Genomic DNA, 14271 nt, shown 5'->3' with positions numbered 1-14271 from the left:
AGGGACATGATTTGACTGCTTGAAAACCGTCCTGTGCTGAGATTGCAATGCCCAAGCCAAAGGGCAGCTCATATTGCCTTGTCCCGCTGCTATGTTCCTTCTTAGCTAGGAGAGTCAGAAGAAATACCGTAATCACAATGATGATGACCGTAAGACTCCTATTTGAGACTGGCGAGTGGCAGCGTCTAATAAGCATAATGGATCATCTACCATTCATGATCTTTGTTCGAACACGGGCTGGTTTCGTCGTCCAAGTATAACTTCTTCTTTTGTTCTGCAGTTGTTTTCGAAGCAATTCTGCTCCATAGAATCGAAAAGTAACAATTATCCATCACAGCAGAACCAGACGTTATACCTTCATCGGCTCCTTGCAGGTCAGGGGAGACGCCCCAGGGATGCGCCGACCTGACGTCGCGCGCTGTCAACGCAAGTCGGAGCATCTCAGCTGCAAATTAGATGCCATCGGCTACCGCTAACGCAAGATGCCCTCCACTAGGAGGCCACAAACAAGATGATACAGGCCATGAAGCCGCCTAGCAGCAATGCAGCCAAGTATGGGTTTCCCACAAGCCGAGATGGACGCGCGTGCTGGGAGGAGCAGAGCCGTCTTAGCCGAGCGCTTGGCGCTGCCAAGATATCGCCAATTTGTGGGATAAAATTGGGACAGTCATAACGGGCAGTGAAGCCAAGAGGAACAGAAAAGGGAGGGCGAGGCCGGGAAAAGAGTTGATCCTGGCTGGGTGTTGTGGTTGTTGCTGGCCCGTAGATTTGATATCTGGAGCGCTGTTGTAATGATCGGTCGCGTGCGGGCCACTGTTTCAGCGTAAAACCTTCAACTCTGTACGCGGAATCGCAGCGACAAGGCCTTGCTTATTCTTAGATAAGTGGGTAACAAAGTTGCCGTTTGTACCGGTAATGGGCCCTATCGTCAAGAACCTCAACTGTAGAGTCGCAAGTTGAAAGAAAAAAACACCGGCGGTGACGTGCATGTACGCGCAATCATTCAAGGCACAGCGAATAGGGGGACCCGCCGCGATTGCGATGTTCACTCCACATCCAATGGCGAAGCCTGTTTCATGGGGCCCAAGACGTTTATTGCACTTGGCGACTTTTCTCCTTTTGCCGATTGATAATTTTGGTGGCTGTTGTATGGAGGTTTCTGGGGTTGTCCAATCTCAAGAGCACATTGTCGTTGCGAATCCATGTCTCTTTGAGATGGCTTGTTTGCGTTGGTATGCCTGGGCGTTTCCAAGCCTCTATCCACAGAAAAAGGCAGAAAACCCTGTAAAGGTTGCTCTAGAAAAATCTATGGAACTCGGGAAGGCATATATGCTTGCACTGGCCCGTTATCGACGCATCATCTATGTATCGACGCATCATCTATGTATCTCGTAGCATCATCATCCGCTCCACCCCGCCAAATGTACATCTATGGCCACTTGACCTGCAGCCATCCCTTGACGTTCAACTGCCAGCTATCAATCAGCCCAGGCAGCGAGTCCATCGTGAGGATGCTCTTGATTGCACCCTCGCCTTCTAATACCCATTTCTTCAGCTGGGGCTCAAAGTCTCGGGACATGGTCTCCGTTTTGAGCTCTGCTATCCATGCCTGGCCCTCTTTAATGCTCTTTTCGGCTGCCGTCTGCAGATCTTTAATCTTTGCCGCCAGTTCCTTGGGAAGGCTAGACCTTCCCGACCTATCTCGTGCTTTTTCTTTCTCGTTGTGGTTCAAGATCCATTGAGCGGCTAGCTTGATTGCCGCCGTTGTATCTCGAAGCATTGCAATGTTGTGCATTGACCCAAGCATTGTAAGCGTTCGCTCAATCGAGGGTTTCTCACTGTGTAGTATCTGGCTTCGTTGGTTCTCAAGAGACAAACTCAAGACATCCGTTATCTGATGTAACGCATCGGCGATATCGGAAGACCGATCGAAATCGATGCACAGAGACAAGAGAGTGCAGAGCAGGCTAATGGTCTCAAAATAGCAGAGCTCTGGCTGAGTCATCTCATCATCTGGACCAGCCAAAAACCTGGGGAAAGAGTTACTAAGGCGGGCCAATGTTTCAGTGATGAAGATGTGGTCGTATTCCGAGCTCCCCGCTGAGGCCTTGTAGCTAGCTGGAGATTTGTAAGTCAGTAGCTCGTGGAACGCTTCGGCTAACATGGACAGATGGCACCGGCGGTTCTGCGAGTTTCATATAGTCAGTACAAATGCATATCTAGAGAAAAGTAGTTGAAGTTTGACTTACTGACGGGGCCGGTCCAAGTCGAAGGTTGAGGTGCATTGGCTGGATCGTACTGCTGTTCCAGGATGGAAATGATCCGTAGTCAACAGTCTGCGTGAGATTCGTATCATCGTTCACCTCATCTGTCTCATCATTAGCTCAATTCTAAAATCAGATTCACCGGTTGGAAATCTTACAGAATCGGGGGTCTGATTCTAGCTCGCGTGAGGGCTGTCCTAGGAATCTCTCGATTCTTCGCGCTTCCACTAGACTCATTGCTCTTGTACCGCTCGATCTAAGGCTTTCGATGTACTGCGGAATTCCTATAACGCTGCCGTAGCTCCCTGATTCAAAAGCGTCTATCAAGCGTTGATGCATCCTTAGCTTCAATGAATTCACGTAGTGCGATTGCAAAAGATCCATAAGATGGCTGCCCCAGCTGTCGTAAGTTGACAATAGAGCAGGGGAGATCGTCGATAAGCGATCATAGAAGATGGGGCCGAGCGAGTCGATTATGGTACGCTTGACACCAATAACATCCCAAATGTCACTGGCTCTAGCGCCTGAACCAAGGCGTATGTGTAGTTGCGTCAGGACAAGAGACAGCTGGCTATGACCTGAATTCTGAGCGAGCTGGTCGTCGAGCAAGAGAAGAGCACGGACGAGATGGCGCGTTTCTTGTGGCTTTAGCAGCTGTCCAGCTTGGCCATCGCCGAAAGCCAAGTTTAAGCTGCAAAATGCAACCAATATTGCGAGCTCTGGCAAAATCTCGGCGTTGATCTTGGTTTTTTCACCCTCAGATTTTGTGATTGAGCTGTAAAAGGTTACACAAGCCTCTGATAGCTGAGACAGGCATGGTTGGCATAGCGTTGACTCCACTGCAGAACCACAAACTGTGCATTTGAGCTGTTGGTTTTGGTCGCGATGCTTTGTCGTTCGGTGCGTCAATAGCAGATACTGCGTTTTATGAGCCAGTAGGCGCGTGCTAGCTGCCTTGAAATCGTTTGAGTCAACTTCTGCCAACTTGGGCAAATGATCAAAGGCCAGATACTTGAGTCCGGCAGCATCGAGGCTTTCCATTAGAGTCTTCACATCACTGAAGCATGCCGGGCTAAGATACTGATCATCAATGTAGCGCATCAGCTCTCGAAGACGTAGTGAAGAAGGCTGGCCATCTGTCAAGTCAGATTCATCACTCGGGCCAAGGCTGAATACTGCCAAAACTCTGGCTAGTAAGATGTTGCGCCGGTACATGGGCCGCATGTGGCTAGATGATAGTAGCTTTGCCAGCAGCTTTTGGACAACGTTCGCAGAGCTAGCATATTGATTTTAGTAGACTTCTAGGCAGTGTCCGGATAAGCATGTGGAGCATCACTCACTCTGGATTTGTGTCTTTCACATGGCTAGCAGCAGTAATCAGATGCCGCCACATGGCAATGTCAGATGCAAGGAGCGTCAGTTGTCCATCAGCGTCGCAGTCGGAGAGACAGTCGTTGCAGAGGTTAAACACCGCCGGCCAGTCACCATCTCGACTTAATTTGGCAATGGCACGCATTACGACCTCCTTTCGACCTTGGCGAAACTGAACAACTGGAGAGAAAATAGGGCTAGAGATGAGCTTGCGGAAGTCTTGGGGAGTGCCGTGTGTCTCAACAATGTCGTAAAGCAGTAGAACCTCTTCTTCCGTCTTCACACGCCTAGACGGGGCTTTGTTAGATGCCTCGTTCGAGTCTTGAGCCTAGGAAGAGAGCCGGTTTTTAGTATTGCAATGGACTGGATTGTCTTTGAAGAGTGTAATACCTGTTCCGCAGCTTGAGCAGCTCTTTCGATCTGCTTTTGAGCCAAAGTACCGTACAGCTTCCTTTTGTCAGGCGTGGTCAGTGGACTTGTCTATGCCAACATTAGCAACTGCAGCGTTGGAGAGGCACACATGAGCAGTGGCCTGAGTTACGATACTCACAGAAAGAAGATGCGTGATGACAATATTCCAGAATAGCCAGTCCCTCTCCTGCGGGAACGAGCGATCGATGATGGCCGCAATCTATATCTTGTGAGCGACCGGATATCAAGAGATATGGAATACCATGGCGTGTTTACCTGTTGAGCACTGGCCAAATCCCAGTGAAGCAAGCACGATTCCAGACAGCGTGTAGCAGCATACTTGTCCTTTGGCGAAGCCTTCACGGCGCGCACTCTCAGCGGCCCAAGAGTCTCGGCAAAGTCATCCGGATCAATCAAGTTTGTCGTGGCCCACTCCATCAGCTCAATTGCCTCTACATCCTTGATGGTGCTGCCGTCCTTGACATGCTTCCAGACAGCGGCAACGGCAGCAAACTTGGTGCTGGGATCATCAAGCTGGCTCTCGGCGCATATTTTGAGACACTGCAGTAACAAGATGCCCAGTTAGCCTCATCACATTGCCATGTCTCTGAAATTATTTGAATCCATGAGTTGTGAAGCTCACCTCGTAGTACTGGTCGTTTGAGAGCTTGGCTCGCTTCTCGGCAAGGCGGATCACGACCGGCCAGTTGCCATCGTGAAAGGCTGATTGAAGCTGGAGATCGACTCCGTTCTTAAGGCGCGGTCTTTGGCGATTCATGAGGAGTGTGGCGCTGATGTTTCTCAACCACACGTTCTTGATCGCCTTTGGGCTTCAGAGCAGCAAACGGGATGAGGATCGTTGAATGGCTTGGAGGGGCTGCTTTGGTTGGGTGCAGGACTGGAGCTGCGCAAGGCTGAGGGACCAGCCACAGTAACCCCACCATATGTGGCTGGATAGTGGCGGTGCACGATGAGGCTGCCGTGGAATTGCGAACAAAGAGACCAGACATTTGTAGAAAGTTTAGCCTCAACACCCCTTGGTAGCTACGATTAGGAGTAAACTATTCATATTTTCTACGTCTCCACATACCTAATGCTCATTGAGTTATCAATCTCTGTTTCTGACACTCCTCCGCCTACCTGCATCTTCGGCATGAGACACTGTTACTCTATTTCCTATCGCGTGCTAAAGTCCTGGCGTATAGACCTATCTGCCGTGAGCTATAGGACTCGGAAAAAGATCTGCCGCAAATCGTTCTATGCCTTGTTTTGAGCGTTACACAACGCCTGCTACTTTGGGCATTTGTAGATAGGGCATGTGTGGATAGGGCATCAGCCACCGTGTTTGGTCGATCCACTCAAGTAGTAAGCTAGAGTCGTGATTAATAAGAGACATGACAGATCATGTGCGGTGCTTTGTGCGGTGCGTTGTGCGGTGCGGTGCTTTGCGGCATCGGCATCGGCAGTTTCACGCCTCCTGATAGGCTGCGATTTACCTACTCGTTGCTCGATAACAAGCATGACTACTTAGCAATGAATAGAACTACTACCTAAGTTGTCATTTAGTATGGACTATGCGGGAAATATTTGTCCTATCTGCCATTGTTTGCTAAGCAGGAACTCAGTCCTGAACTCGCACAAGGCTTCAACGCGGATGCAAACTAGAGGATGACAACAGTCTACAAATGTAGTAACTGGAACGCGCCGAATTTAAGCATTCGTCACCATCGCTAACAGAACACTGAACCGTGTCAATGTCCCAAGACAAGGCGCCGAAGCTCTCTACCCATGAATATGACTTGAAAATCACCAAGCGGCGAAGGTTCCGAGCGGCAAAGGCGTGTTATCCGTGCAGACGCCGCAAAGTCAAGTGCGACTTTGGCCAGCCTTGTGATAGCTGCACCATCCGCGGACATCCCGACCTTTGCAATTATACTCTAGCCCCGGATGTCAGTCACCCGCCTAGAGCTAGTAACGTCTCTAATCCGGGCTCATCTGCTACAAGCGAAAGCGATGCTACGGCCGCCGGCCTTGCCAATGACATATCTCAAGGACTTTATGTGAACCCAATTGCCCCGTATAACACCAAAGTTCATCTAGGCCCGGAGTCTCTTCCCAGTCTTCTCACGACGTTTCAACATCTCAGCTCTCTTCAGCAGCTTCAGGGCCAAAGTAGCCCGCCGGTAGCTGCTTTCAAGCCCTCGACGAATCCGCAAACCATTTTCGAACTTTTGTGTCTTCAGGATTCCGGTGCTTTGATACCATTTGCCAATCTGTGGAAACCGGAAGACGGCCCTGAAGTAATTTATAAAGCTTTACCCGAAGATGAGCAGATAAAGAGGTGAGTCCTAATATCAACATCTCTCCGTCTGAGTGCCTTCCAACTAACACACAGAAAGTTACGTTCAGTACTTCCAGACATCGCTATTCCGTATCTTGCCATTCACTATCAATTTCCTTCAATTTGAAGCCGCATTGTCTCGTTTTCTTTGCGATAGAAGAAATAATCCCGATGCAGCCTTGCAAACCCCACCAGCTGAATGCACCTTGACCTGGTTCGGATTACTATTCAGCATTCTCGCATGTAGTGCGCAGCTTCGCTATGAACAAGAATCTGAGCTGCTCAAAGCCGGCGTCTTTGGTAGGTCTTGATTTCTCTGAGAAGGTCATTTTGCAAACCAATGATTCTGACAAACATCGACACTCATAGCATGCTGCTCAATGCAGTGCTTGCGACTGAATAACTTTATCTCTTTTCCTGATACCCATACTATCCAGGCGCTCATCTTGCTCGTCAACTTTTTACAGAACCAGGCAAATGCCGGGGCTTCTTGGTCCATTTTAGGTGAATATTTTTGATAGAATATGACTTGGCGCATTAAGAATACAGTGCTAATTGTTCCGTGAATGTACTTCAGGGCTGACTATACGCCTTGCGCAAACACTCGGCCTTCATTGTTCTCCAGACCCCGACGATGTTGCCATAGAACAGAAAGGCGAGGCGACCGTAAATTATTACATCTGGTAAGTGGTAAATGTATGCTTGTTTATAAGCACAAACAGTTAGCTTATTATTGCTTTTGATTAACAACTGGCCAGGCGATCCCTGATATGGCAAGATACGCTGGTCTCTCTTTGGTACGGGCGGCCGTCTTGTATCACGGTCATGGATGATATCTCACTCGATATACCAGCCCAAGAGTCATCTCGACAGTATCCTTTCACGCACAGCTGCAATCACCTCTTCACAACGGCTAATAAGATTAGCCAAGCTACTAATAGGGCCAAGTTCTCAAAACGGCAGCTCTCCCTCCTTGAGATTCGCGATTTCAAAAAGGTAGTTGACCAAATTGTCGCGCGATCCGCTCCACATCTTCAGAATGCCGCGATATGCAGAAATCGTGACGATTGCATTCAGCATCATTTCTTCCGCGAATTCGTGGATTCAGTGGTACTCTGTCTCTACCGTCCAGTCATGCTCTCGTATGGCGATGAGTACAGCAAAGAGCTCACAGACACCCATCTGGAATGCTGCCGCTCTGTTCTTCGAACTTATCTGGAACTACTCAGGCTCGATTGTCCAATTCGGAGATCGTGGGTTTTTGTTCACGTCACGCTCAGCTGTGCGTTGACACTCGCGCTGGCTGCGAACACGCAGGAAGACATATCCGACAAGACGTTTCTATATGAGTTTTTGGAGACTTTCTCTCAGGCAAATATTTTCTCCAATGTGCCTTCATACCAAAATGCATTGCGACTACTTCGACAGTCATTGACTACATGCGATTAACTGAGCATTAAATTTATTCGAAGGGGCCCTATTAATGTCCTGATAATACTCTGATACATCAATGGCTCAAGCGACCTAAAAATACACACAAATATATAGATCATGGCGCATAGGCAGCGCTTCTATTACGGATATTCTATTAGTCGCTAGCCGTCTTTCCGTCTTCTCCCTGACGATATTTTGGCAGAGCCTCGCCGGCTTGCCACTTGTACTGGCTGCCCGGATGATCCTCTGGCAGCCTCTTCGACCCAATGAACACTTCTCTTGCCGTTGCGCCCTCTTTCTCAACATCGCTCCGGAATACGCCTCGCTTCCTCAGCTCAGGAAGAAGAAACTCGATGATATCCTCGAAACTGCCCGGATTTGTAACGTGAGCCAGATTGAATCCATCTACTCCGGATATCTCAATCCACCTCTCCAGCTCATCCGCTACTGTTGTTGGGCTTCCGATTGCCTTTGCCCCAAGGCCGCCTAGGCTGAGATATTCCACAATTCTTCTCTTTGTCCATGGAAGGTTGTCGGTACCTGGGACAGTGTCTGACCATCTTCTGACAATGGACTGCAATCTTGGAGACTCTGTGAAGCGAAAATCTTCATCGTCAGAGTAGCCAGAAAGATCGACTCCAGTCCATCCACCGAATAGAGCTAAAGCGCCTTCTTGGTCGGCGTACTGGAGATAGCTTTCCCGTTTGGCCTGAGCCTCTTCGTCTGTTGCAGCAACGATGATGAGCATACCAACAATGACCTTGATATGGTCTGGATTCCGCCCTTCCTTTCGTGCTACATCTCGTATGTTATCGACAGTCTTTCTTACGCCCTCTGGCGTCTGGCCACCAACAAAGATGGCCTCTCCATGCTTTCCTCCGAAACCATTGCCTGCCTCCGACACGCCTGCTTGGAAAAGGAATGGAGTGCGCTGCGGAGACGGCTCGCAGAAATGGGGCCCGGGCACCTCGAAATATTTGCCCTTGTGCAGTATCTGAACAACGCCGTCGCTTGCAATGTATGTGCCGCTTTCGCGGTCTCGAAGAACTGCGTCATCCCGGAAACTCCCTTCCCACAGTTTATAGAGCACTTCCATGTACTCGTGAGCAATGGCGTATCTCTCATCATGAGGGATTTGCTCCTTGAGCCCGTGGTTGCGAGCTGCGCTGTCGAGATATGATGTGACAATGTTCCAAGCAACACGGCCCTCGCTCAAATGGTCTACGGTAGACAGACGTCGAGCAAGTGCATAAGGCTTCTCATAGGTCAAGCTGGCTGTAACGCCAAAAATCAGGTTTTTTGTCACGGCTGCCATTGCAGGAACAAGGTACAATGGGTCGTTGACTGGATACTGAGCGCCAGACGCCAATGCGGGCACGACGTTTGCAGGCCCCTTGTATACATCGTATGGCCCCAGAGTATCTGCGATGAACATGGCGTGAAACTGTGCTTTATCCAAGAGTTGCGCAAGGTCTGTCCAGAATGACAGTTTTGTGTACTGGTCCGTTTTGTTGTTGGGATGTCGCCAGAATCCAGGAGATAAGTGGCCTGGAGTATTCATGACGAATGCGTTCAAGATGATTTGTTTCTTGCCTTTGGCTTGTAAGCCATCGGCCGCGGCTGGTATGTTGTCGCCCATTGTTGCTTCAATGCTTTGTACAACAATATCTTTACGACAATCTCTTTAGAATAGACGATTACCACTTTGCGATGCGTATACTATAGCAGAGCTAGAATGCAGCACTAGGTAGTTCATTTAAGATCAGAAGGTTTTTGGATTAGAAGTAGACATGGCATATGCTAAATACCCCGATAAAGATATCTCAACTACTCGAATCACCTCATTGGTTGTATTGAACCATAGTAGATTGATTGTACTAATAAGTAATATCTCGCTAATATTTTTACATGGAGCAAAAGTATGGTTGATGTGCCGCTAAAGTCGTCACACTACGCGCATAGCACGCAATTCCCACCATGATCTCACATCAACGGCCGATCTCGCATACTTGGAACCATCACTTTCCAGTGAAAAGGTCTGATTAAAATCGACTGCAAACTTCATCCCATTTAGCCGGATTGTTTTTTGATCAATCGTCGGCAAACATCATCTACGGGCAACTACCGAAGTCCGTTTGTCGGCCGTTAGAGAGGCCCTACGGTGCTTCATCGCAGCACCACGCTTGCGGGTGATATTATGAGAGGCTTCTGTGTTATTACGGATCATATGTACAAGTACAAGCCAGTTGAGAAAGCAAAATAACGTCATTACTTCCCAATGCAACGTGCTGGGTTTATGGGCCTGTGGTTCCACGATTCCCCGAAGAGGTACAAACTCAAGATAGTAAGATCTACAAGTGTGAGATAAGAAGCTGGCAATGGTCGATGGACGGTAGTTAAAACGTCTCTTGGGTACACTTGCCTCGTTTGTCTGTTTGAAAGTCTCAACAGCTTACCCATTACTTGAGAGACATCCTTTCATTGCGGCTCTAAAATATCCGCTGCATCTGACCATCATCATGTCGGTCCAATTGGGCGTATCCGGGGTGCCTGTGATCCCTCAAGGAACCGCATATGGCCTCCTGATAGGTCTGGGAGTTGGCTTTTGCGGCGTCATTCTGGCCGCCATCAAAATACAGAGAGCCTACCTGTCAGAAGATTCGTCGACTTCAGAAATGTTCATGGTCGCCAATAGATCAGTGGGCACAGGATTAACAGCAGCGGCAGTGTTCTCGTCATGGATGTGGATTAACGAAACAGTATTTTCAGCTGCATTCTGTTACAAATTCGGAATGGCTGTTCCTTTTGTAAGTCATCTTTTATGCTTTGACCTTTCCATAGTCAGTTTCAACTCATTATAGCTAACGCATGATGTTTTATAGTGGTGGGCCACTGGACTGTGCTTTCAGATCGCTTTGATGGCAGCTCTTGGCGTGTTGGCCAAGATTCGCGTGCCGTATGCTCACACATCGTTGGAAATTATCCGTATGCGCTATGGCAAACTTGGTCACCTTGTATTCATTGTCTTGAATATCACAAACAATGTCTTTGGATGCGCATCCATGATCTTAACTGGGTCGCAACTGATCTATGGTGTTTCCGGCATGCATTTCGTTGCAGCTACCATTCTCATTCCTCTCGGAGGTAAGCGTCCCTAATCTACATATAAATCGGAGTAAAATGGAATACATCGATTAACATGAATATGTTAGTGGTCTTGTATACTGCAGTGGGTGGACTTAAGGCGACCTTTTTGACAGACTACCTTCACACAGCTATTGCCTTGATCCTAATTATTTACTTCACCCTGACAACGTTGACTCACGATGCAGTGGGAGGCCTGGGAGGTTTGTATGACAAGGTCATGGCGACGGCCTCGGAAAATATTATTGCAGGAAATTACGAGGGATCTCTGCTCACGATGAAGTCCATTGACGCAATCATCTGGGGGCTGATTCTCAAGTTCGGAAACCTCGCCCTCGTGGTCATGGTAAGAATAAATTTTCGTTCCGAATTCTCCTCATGCGCACTTTGACTAATTTCCTTTCTCCGCGCCTCAGGATACGGCATTCTGGCAAAAGTCATTTGCTACTGAGGTCAAAGCTACTGTGCCTGGCTATAATCTTGCTGCAGTTGCTATATTCGGGATTCCCTGGGGTCTTGGCACCGTCATTGGTCTCACTGCAAGGGCCATTCACAACACTCCAATTTTCCCGACATACCCCGGCGAGTTCTCTCCAGATCTTGTCAATGCAGGCTTGGTGATGCCGTACACTATCAAGGCTCTTATTGGTGACAAGGGAATCGTGGCATTCTTTGTTCTCCTATTCATGGCTCTGACTAGCACCGTCTCTTCTTCCATGATTGCCGTCAGCAGCATTCTATCATTCGACGTTTATAAAACATACATCGACCCCAAGGCATCGGACAAGAAGATTATGAGAGTCAGCCACCTTGCCGTTGTCTTCCATGCCATTTTCATTACCGGCATCTCATTGGCACTCAACTATGGTGGAGCTGACATGACATGGATCGGCTACTTCAGGCCAATCCTCTCCTGCCCCGGTATCATTCCCCTTGGTCTGACCCTTGCATGGTCGAAGCAGACGAGACTAGCGGCCGTCGTATCGCCAATTCTCGGGTTCCTCACGGGCCTCAGTGTCTGGTTAGCTACAGCCAAGTCGCTCTACGGTACTATCAATATCGCAACCACGGAGGCCAGTTTCCCTGCTTTGTATGGAGCTATTGCGTCCTTCTTCTCTCCTGCCCTTTACTCGGTTGTACTTTCTCTTTACAAGCCAGAGACATTTGATTGGCGACGATTCTTGCTCATTGAGCTTGCAGAAGCACCAAAGCTCGATGGACCTGACACATCACCTTCTAGCAATAAGGAAAATGATGCTATAACTGATAAAGTACCCAGCGAGTCAAATAACCATGGAATCGAGACCCCAGATTCACCAAGCGAGAATATATCAGTTACAGCTTCCGACCCAGAGAATGCAAAGACTCTCGACATTGGAGGAAAAGGTAATTTGAGCGTGTCGATCAATAGCGATCCAAGCATACTCGACCTTGATAATGTGCAACATCCGTTTGACGAGGCGACGTTACAAGAACTGCATCGCTGGTACCGCATAGCATGGATCTTCTTCGTCGTAGTCGTTCTCGTCACTTTTGTCGCATGGCCAATGCCATTATACCGGAATTACATCTTCACCAAATCCTTCTTTTCAGGCTGGACGACGGTTGCTATCATATGGCAATTTCTAGCATTCTTCGCGGTGGTCATATATCCTCTGTATGATGGACGACATGCGATTGCCAAGGCATATAGGGGAGTTTGGCGTGCGATTAGCGGTAACTTTAGCAGGTCATGAACGCGCAGAGAATCGACTTAAATAAAATTAAACGCTCGTGAGCTTGGGCATTTCTGCTAAACATATTATGATGCTTATTATATGAACTACCGCTTCTTCGTTTATTGTTTGTCGACATGCAGTCCATGAAAACGTATTTCGAAGTGCATATAGACCAGTAGCAGTTATCAAAGGAATCCTAACTATTGAAAGGCATAGACGTTAATTTTCTATCGAAGTCTACTGCGTTCACGTCTTGGTGAATTCTACGATTACACCATAACACTGGCATAACCAACAGACATACAATGTATTGCTGCTTGTGATATATACCATCATGGTAATTCTACGCCTGCGCTTCCTGCGAAGCCGTGCCAAGTTTGTAAAAGATCACATAAGACGCATAAGCGGGTATACGAAGTTGATTTATATTCATCAATATTCAACTATGTGCATGAGGTCATTGAACGAGTATGTACATCAATATATAGAGAGAATCGAAGTCGAGCAAATATATACAGATCAATCATGCTGATCCAGCTGGTATGCTTCGTGGTGGACATTTAGCACTGGCCGTTGGTGTTGCAGAAGTGCCTATATCTGGTCAGTACTAATATATGGAACTAGAATGCGCAGATACTTACCAGTCAATGTTGACGTTTCCAGTGTTAGCACCGTTGGTGAGCGAGCTGAAAGCTCCACGAGACAGATCAATGCTGTCAGCGGAAGGGCAGCCAGGGCAGGTATCCGCAACAGTGATGGTGACGCTGTTGCCCTTGCCGCCAACACCATCACCGCTGCCAGTGTTGGTGATGAAAACCTTGCGGCCACAGTACTTGGGGGGCCATGAAGGGCCCTGCCAGGTGGGAGTAAGGGCGCCAATGAACTCGCCATCACCGTGCACTTGGCCGCAAGATCCAGCTTGGCCGAACTGGTCGTAAACGGTAGCAAGACCGGAGTGACTAATGATGGAATGTTAGCCATCCGAAGGCATCTACTCATCTCTCATCTACAAAACTCACGTGGTTCGCTTGGCTCGGGGAGCAGACTCGACACGAGAAGGAGGCTCGGAGCTGGGGAGAGCGCTGACAACGCTGGCAGCAGCGGCCAGAATAACAACGACGGACTTGGCGAACATTTTGAAGAGTTTTTAGTTTCTTTATAAAAACTTGGGTTTAAAATTTCAAAGATGTTGAGTTGTAGAGTCTCGAACTGAGTTGTTATTGCAAGTGAAGTGTGAGATGATTGAGTCAAAGAAGGAAGAGATCGCCCGCTCTATATATACTCGGTGCTCTCTGCCGTTTCTGGCTGCTTTTGATTCATCATCACGATCGATAACAAAAGCTTTTTCGGGTATCGCCAACCCTTGGATATTGCACTTCGTATAGTACAGGCCATGGCCCGGCGAGCCCGGTACATGGCTTCAACACCATCATGCATCCGTTCGGTGTAAGACGTGCAATTTTTCCGCTGCTGCTATTCAGCGAATCATACGCTTGAATCAATCAAGTTTGAGCTGTGGTAGCAAAGTAAGCAGACCTGATCAATTTTTCTGTAAACAGCAGCTGGTTGGTTGGGCGATGGTGTTTTG

At 48.3% G+C, this 14271-nt stretch overlaps 5 protein-coding genes across 5 annotated transcripts; 2 read left to right on the top strand and 3 right to left on the bottom strand.

The window, feature by feature from the left end:
- Nucleotides 1–1429: 1429 nt before the first annotated feature.
- On the bottom strand, nt 1430–4824 carry TGAM01_v203940 (hypothetical protein; the record flags this gene model as incomplete). The annotated part of the gene is made up of 8 exons (XM_024549312.1): nt 1430–2185; nt 2250–2368; nt 2423–3540; nt 3605–3963; nt 4026–4115; nt 4186–4266; nt 4323–4607; nt 4690–4824. 8 exons carry the CDS (start codon nt 4822–4824, stop codon nt 1430–1432), a joined length of 2943 nt encoding a protein of 980 aa, XP_024405897.1.
- Nucleotides 4825–5800: 976 nt separating this feature from the next.
- Nucleotides 5801–7836, top strand: TGAM01_v203938 (hypothetical protein; the record flags this gene model as incomplete). Its single annotated transcript, XM_018809539.1, has 4 exons — nt 5801–6387; nt 6446–6687; nt 6965–7070; nt 7146–7836. The coding sequence occupies 4 exons, from the start codon at nt 5801–5803 to the stop codon at nt 7834–7836; spliced, it is 1626 nt and encodes a 541-aa protein (XP_018657228.1).
- A 139-nt stretch (nt 7837–7975) lies between these two features.
- Nucleotides 7976–9460, bottom strand: TGAM01_v203939 (alkanesulfonate monooxygenase; the record flags this gene model as incomplete). Its single annotated transcript, XM_018809540.2, has 1 exon — nt 7976–9460. The coding sequence occupies one exon, from the start codon at nt 9458–9460 to the stop codon at nt 7976–7978; it is 1485 nt and encodes a 494-aa protein (XP_018657229.1).
- Nucleotides 9461–10340: 880 nt separating this feature from the next.
- On the top strand, nt 10341–12701 carry TGAM01_v203937 (urea active transporter; the record flags this gene model as incomplete). Its single annotated transcript, XM_018809541.1, has 4 exons — nt 10341–10628; nt 10704–10965; nt 11034–11311; nt 11382–12701. 4 exons carry the CDS (start codon nt 10341–10343, stop codon nt 12699–12701), a joined length of 2148 nt encoding a protein of 715 aa, XP_018657230.1.
- A 542-nt stretch (nt 12702–13243) lies between these two features.
- Nucleotides 13244–13818, bottom strand: TGAM01_v203936 (hypothetical protein; the record flags this gene model as incomplete). Its single annotated transcript, XM_018809542.1, has 3 exons — nt 13244–13274; nt 13325–13642; nt 13703–13818. 3 exons carry the CDS (start codon nt 13816–13818, stop codon nt 13244–13246), a joined length of 465 nt encoding a protein of 154 aa, XP_018657231.1.
- Between the last annotated feature and the right edge of the window lie 453 nt (nt 13819–14271).

The sequence above is a fragment of the Trichoderma gamsii genome (genome assembly GCF_001481775.2).
Source record: "Trichoderma gamsii strain T6085 chromosome Unknown Scaffold_11.2, whole genome shotgun sequence".
Lineage (NCBI taxonomy): Eukaryota > Fungi > Ascomycota > Sordariomycetes > Hypocreales > Hypocreaceae > Trichoderma > Trichoderma gamsii.
The sequence above is the reverse complement of the archived record's forward strand: the minus strand, read 5'-3'. Positions and strand labels throughout refer to the sequence as shown.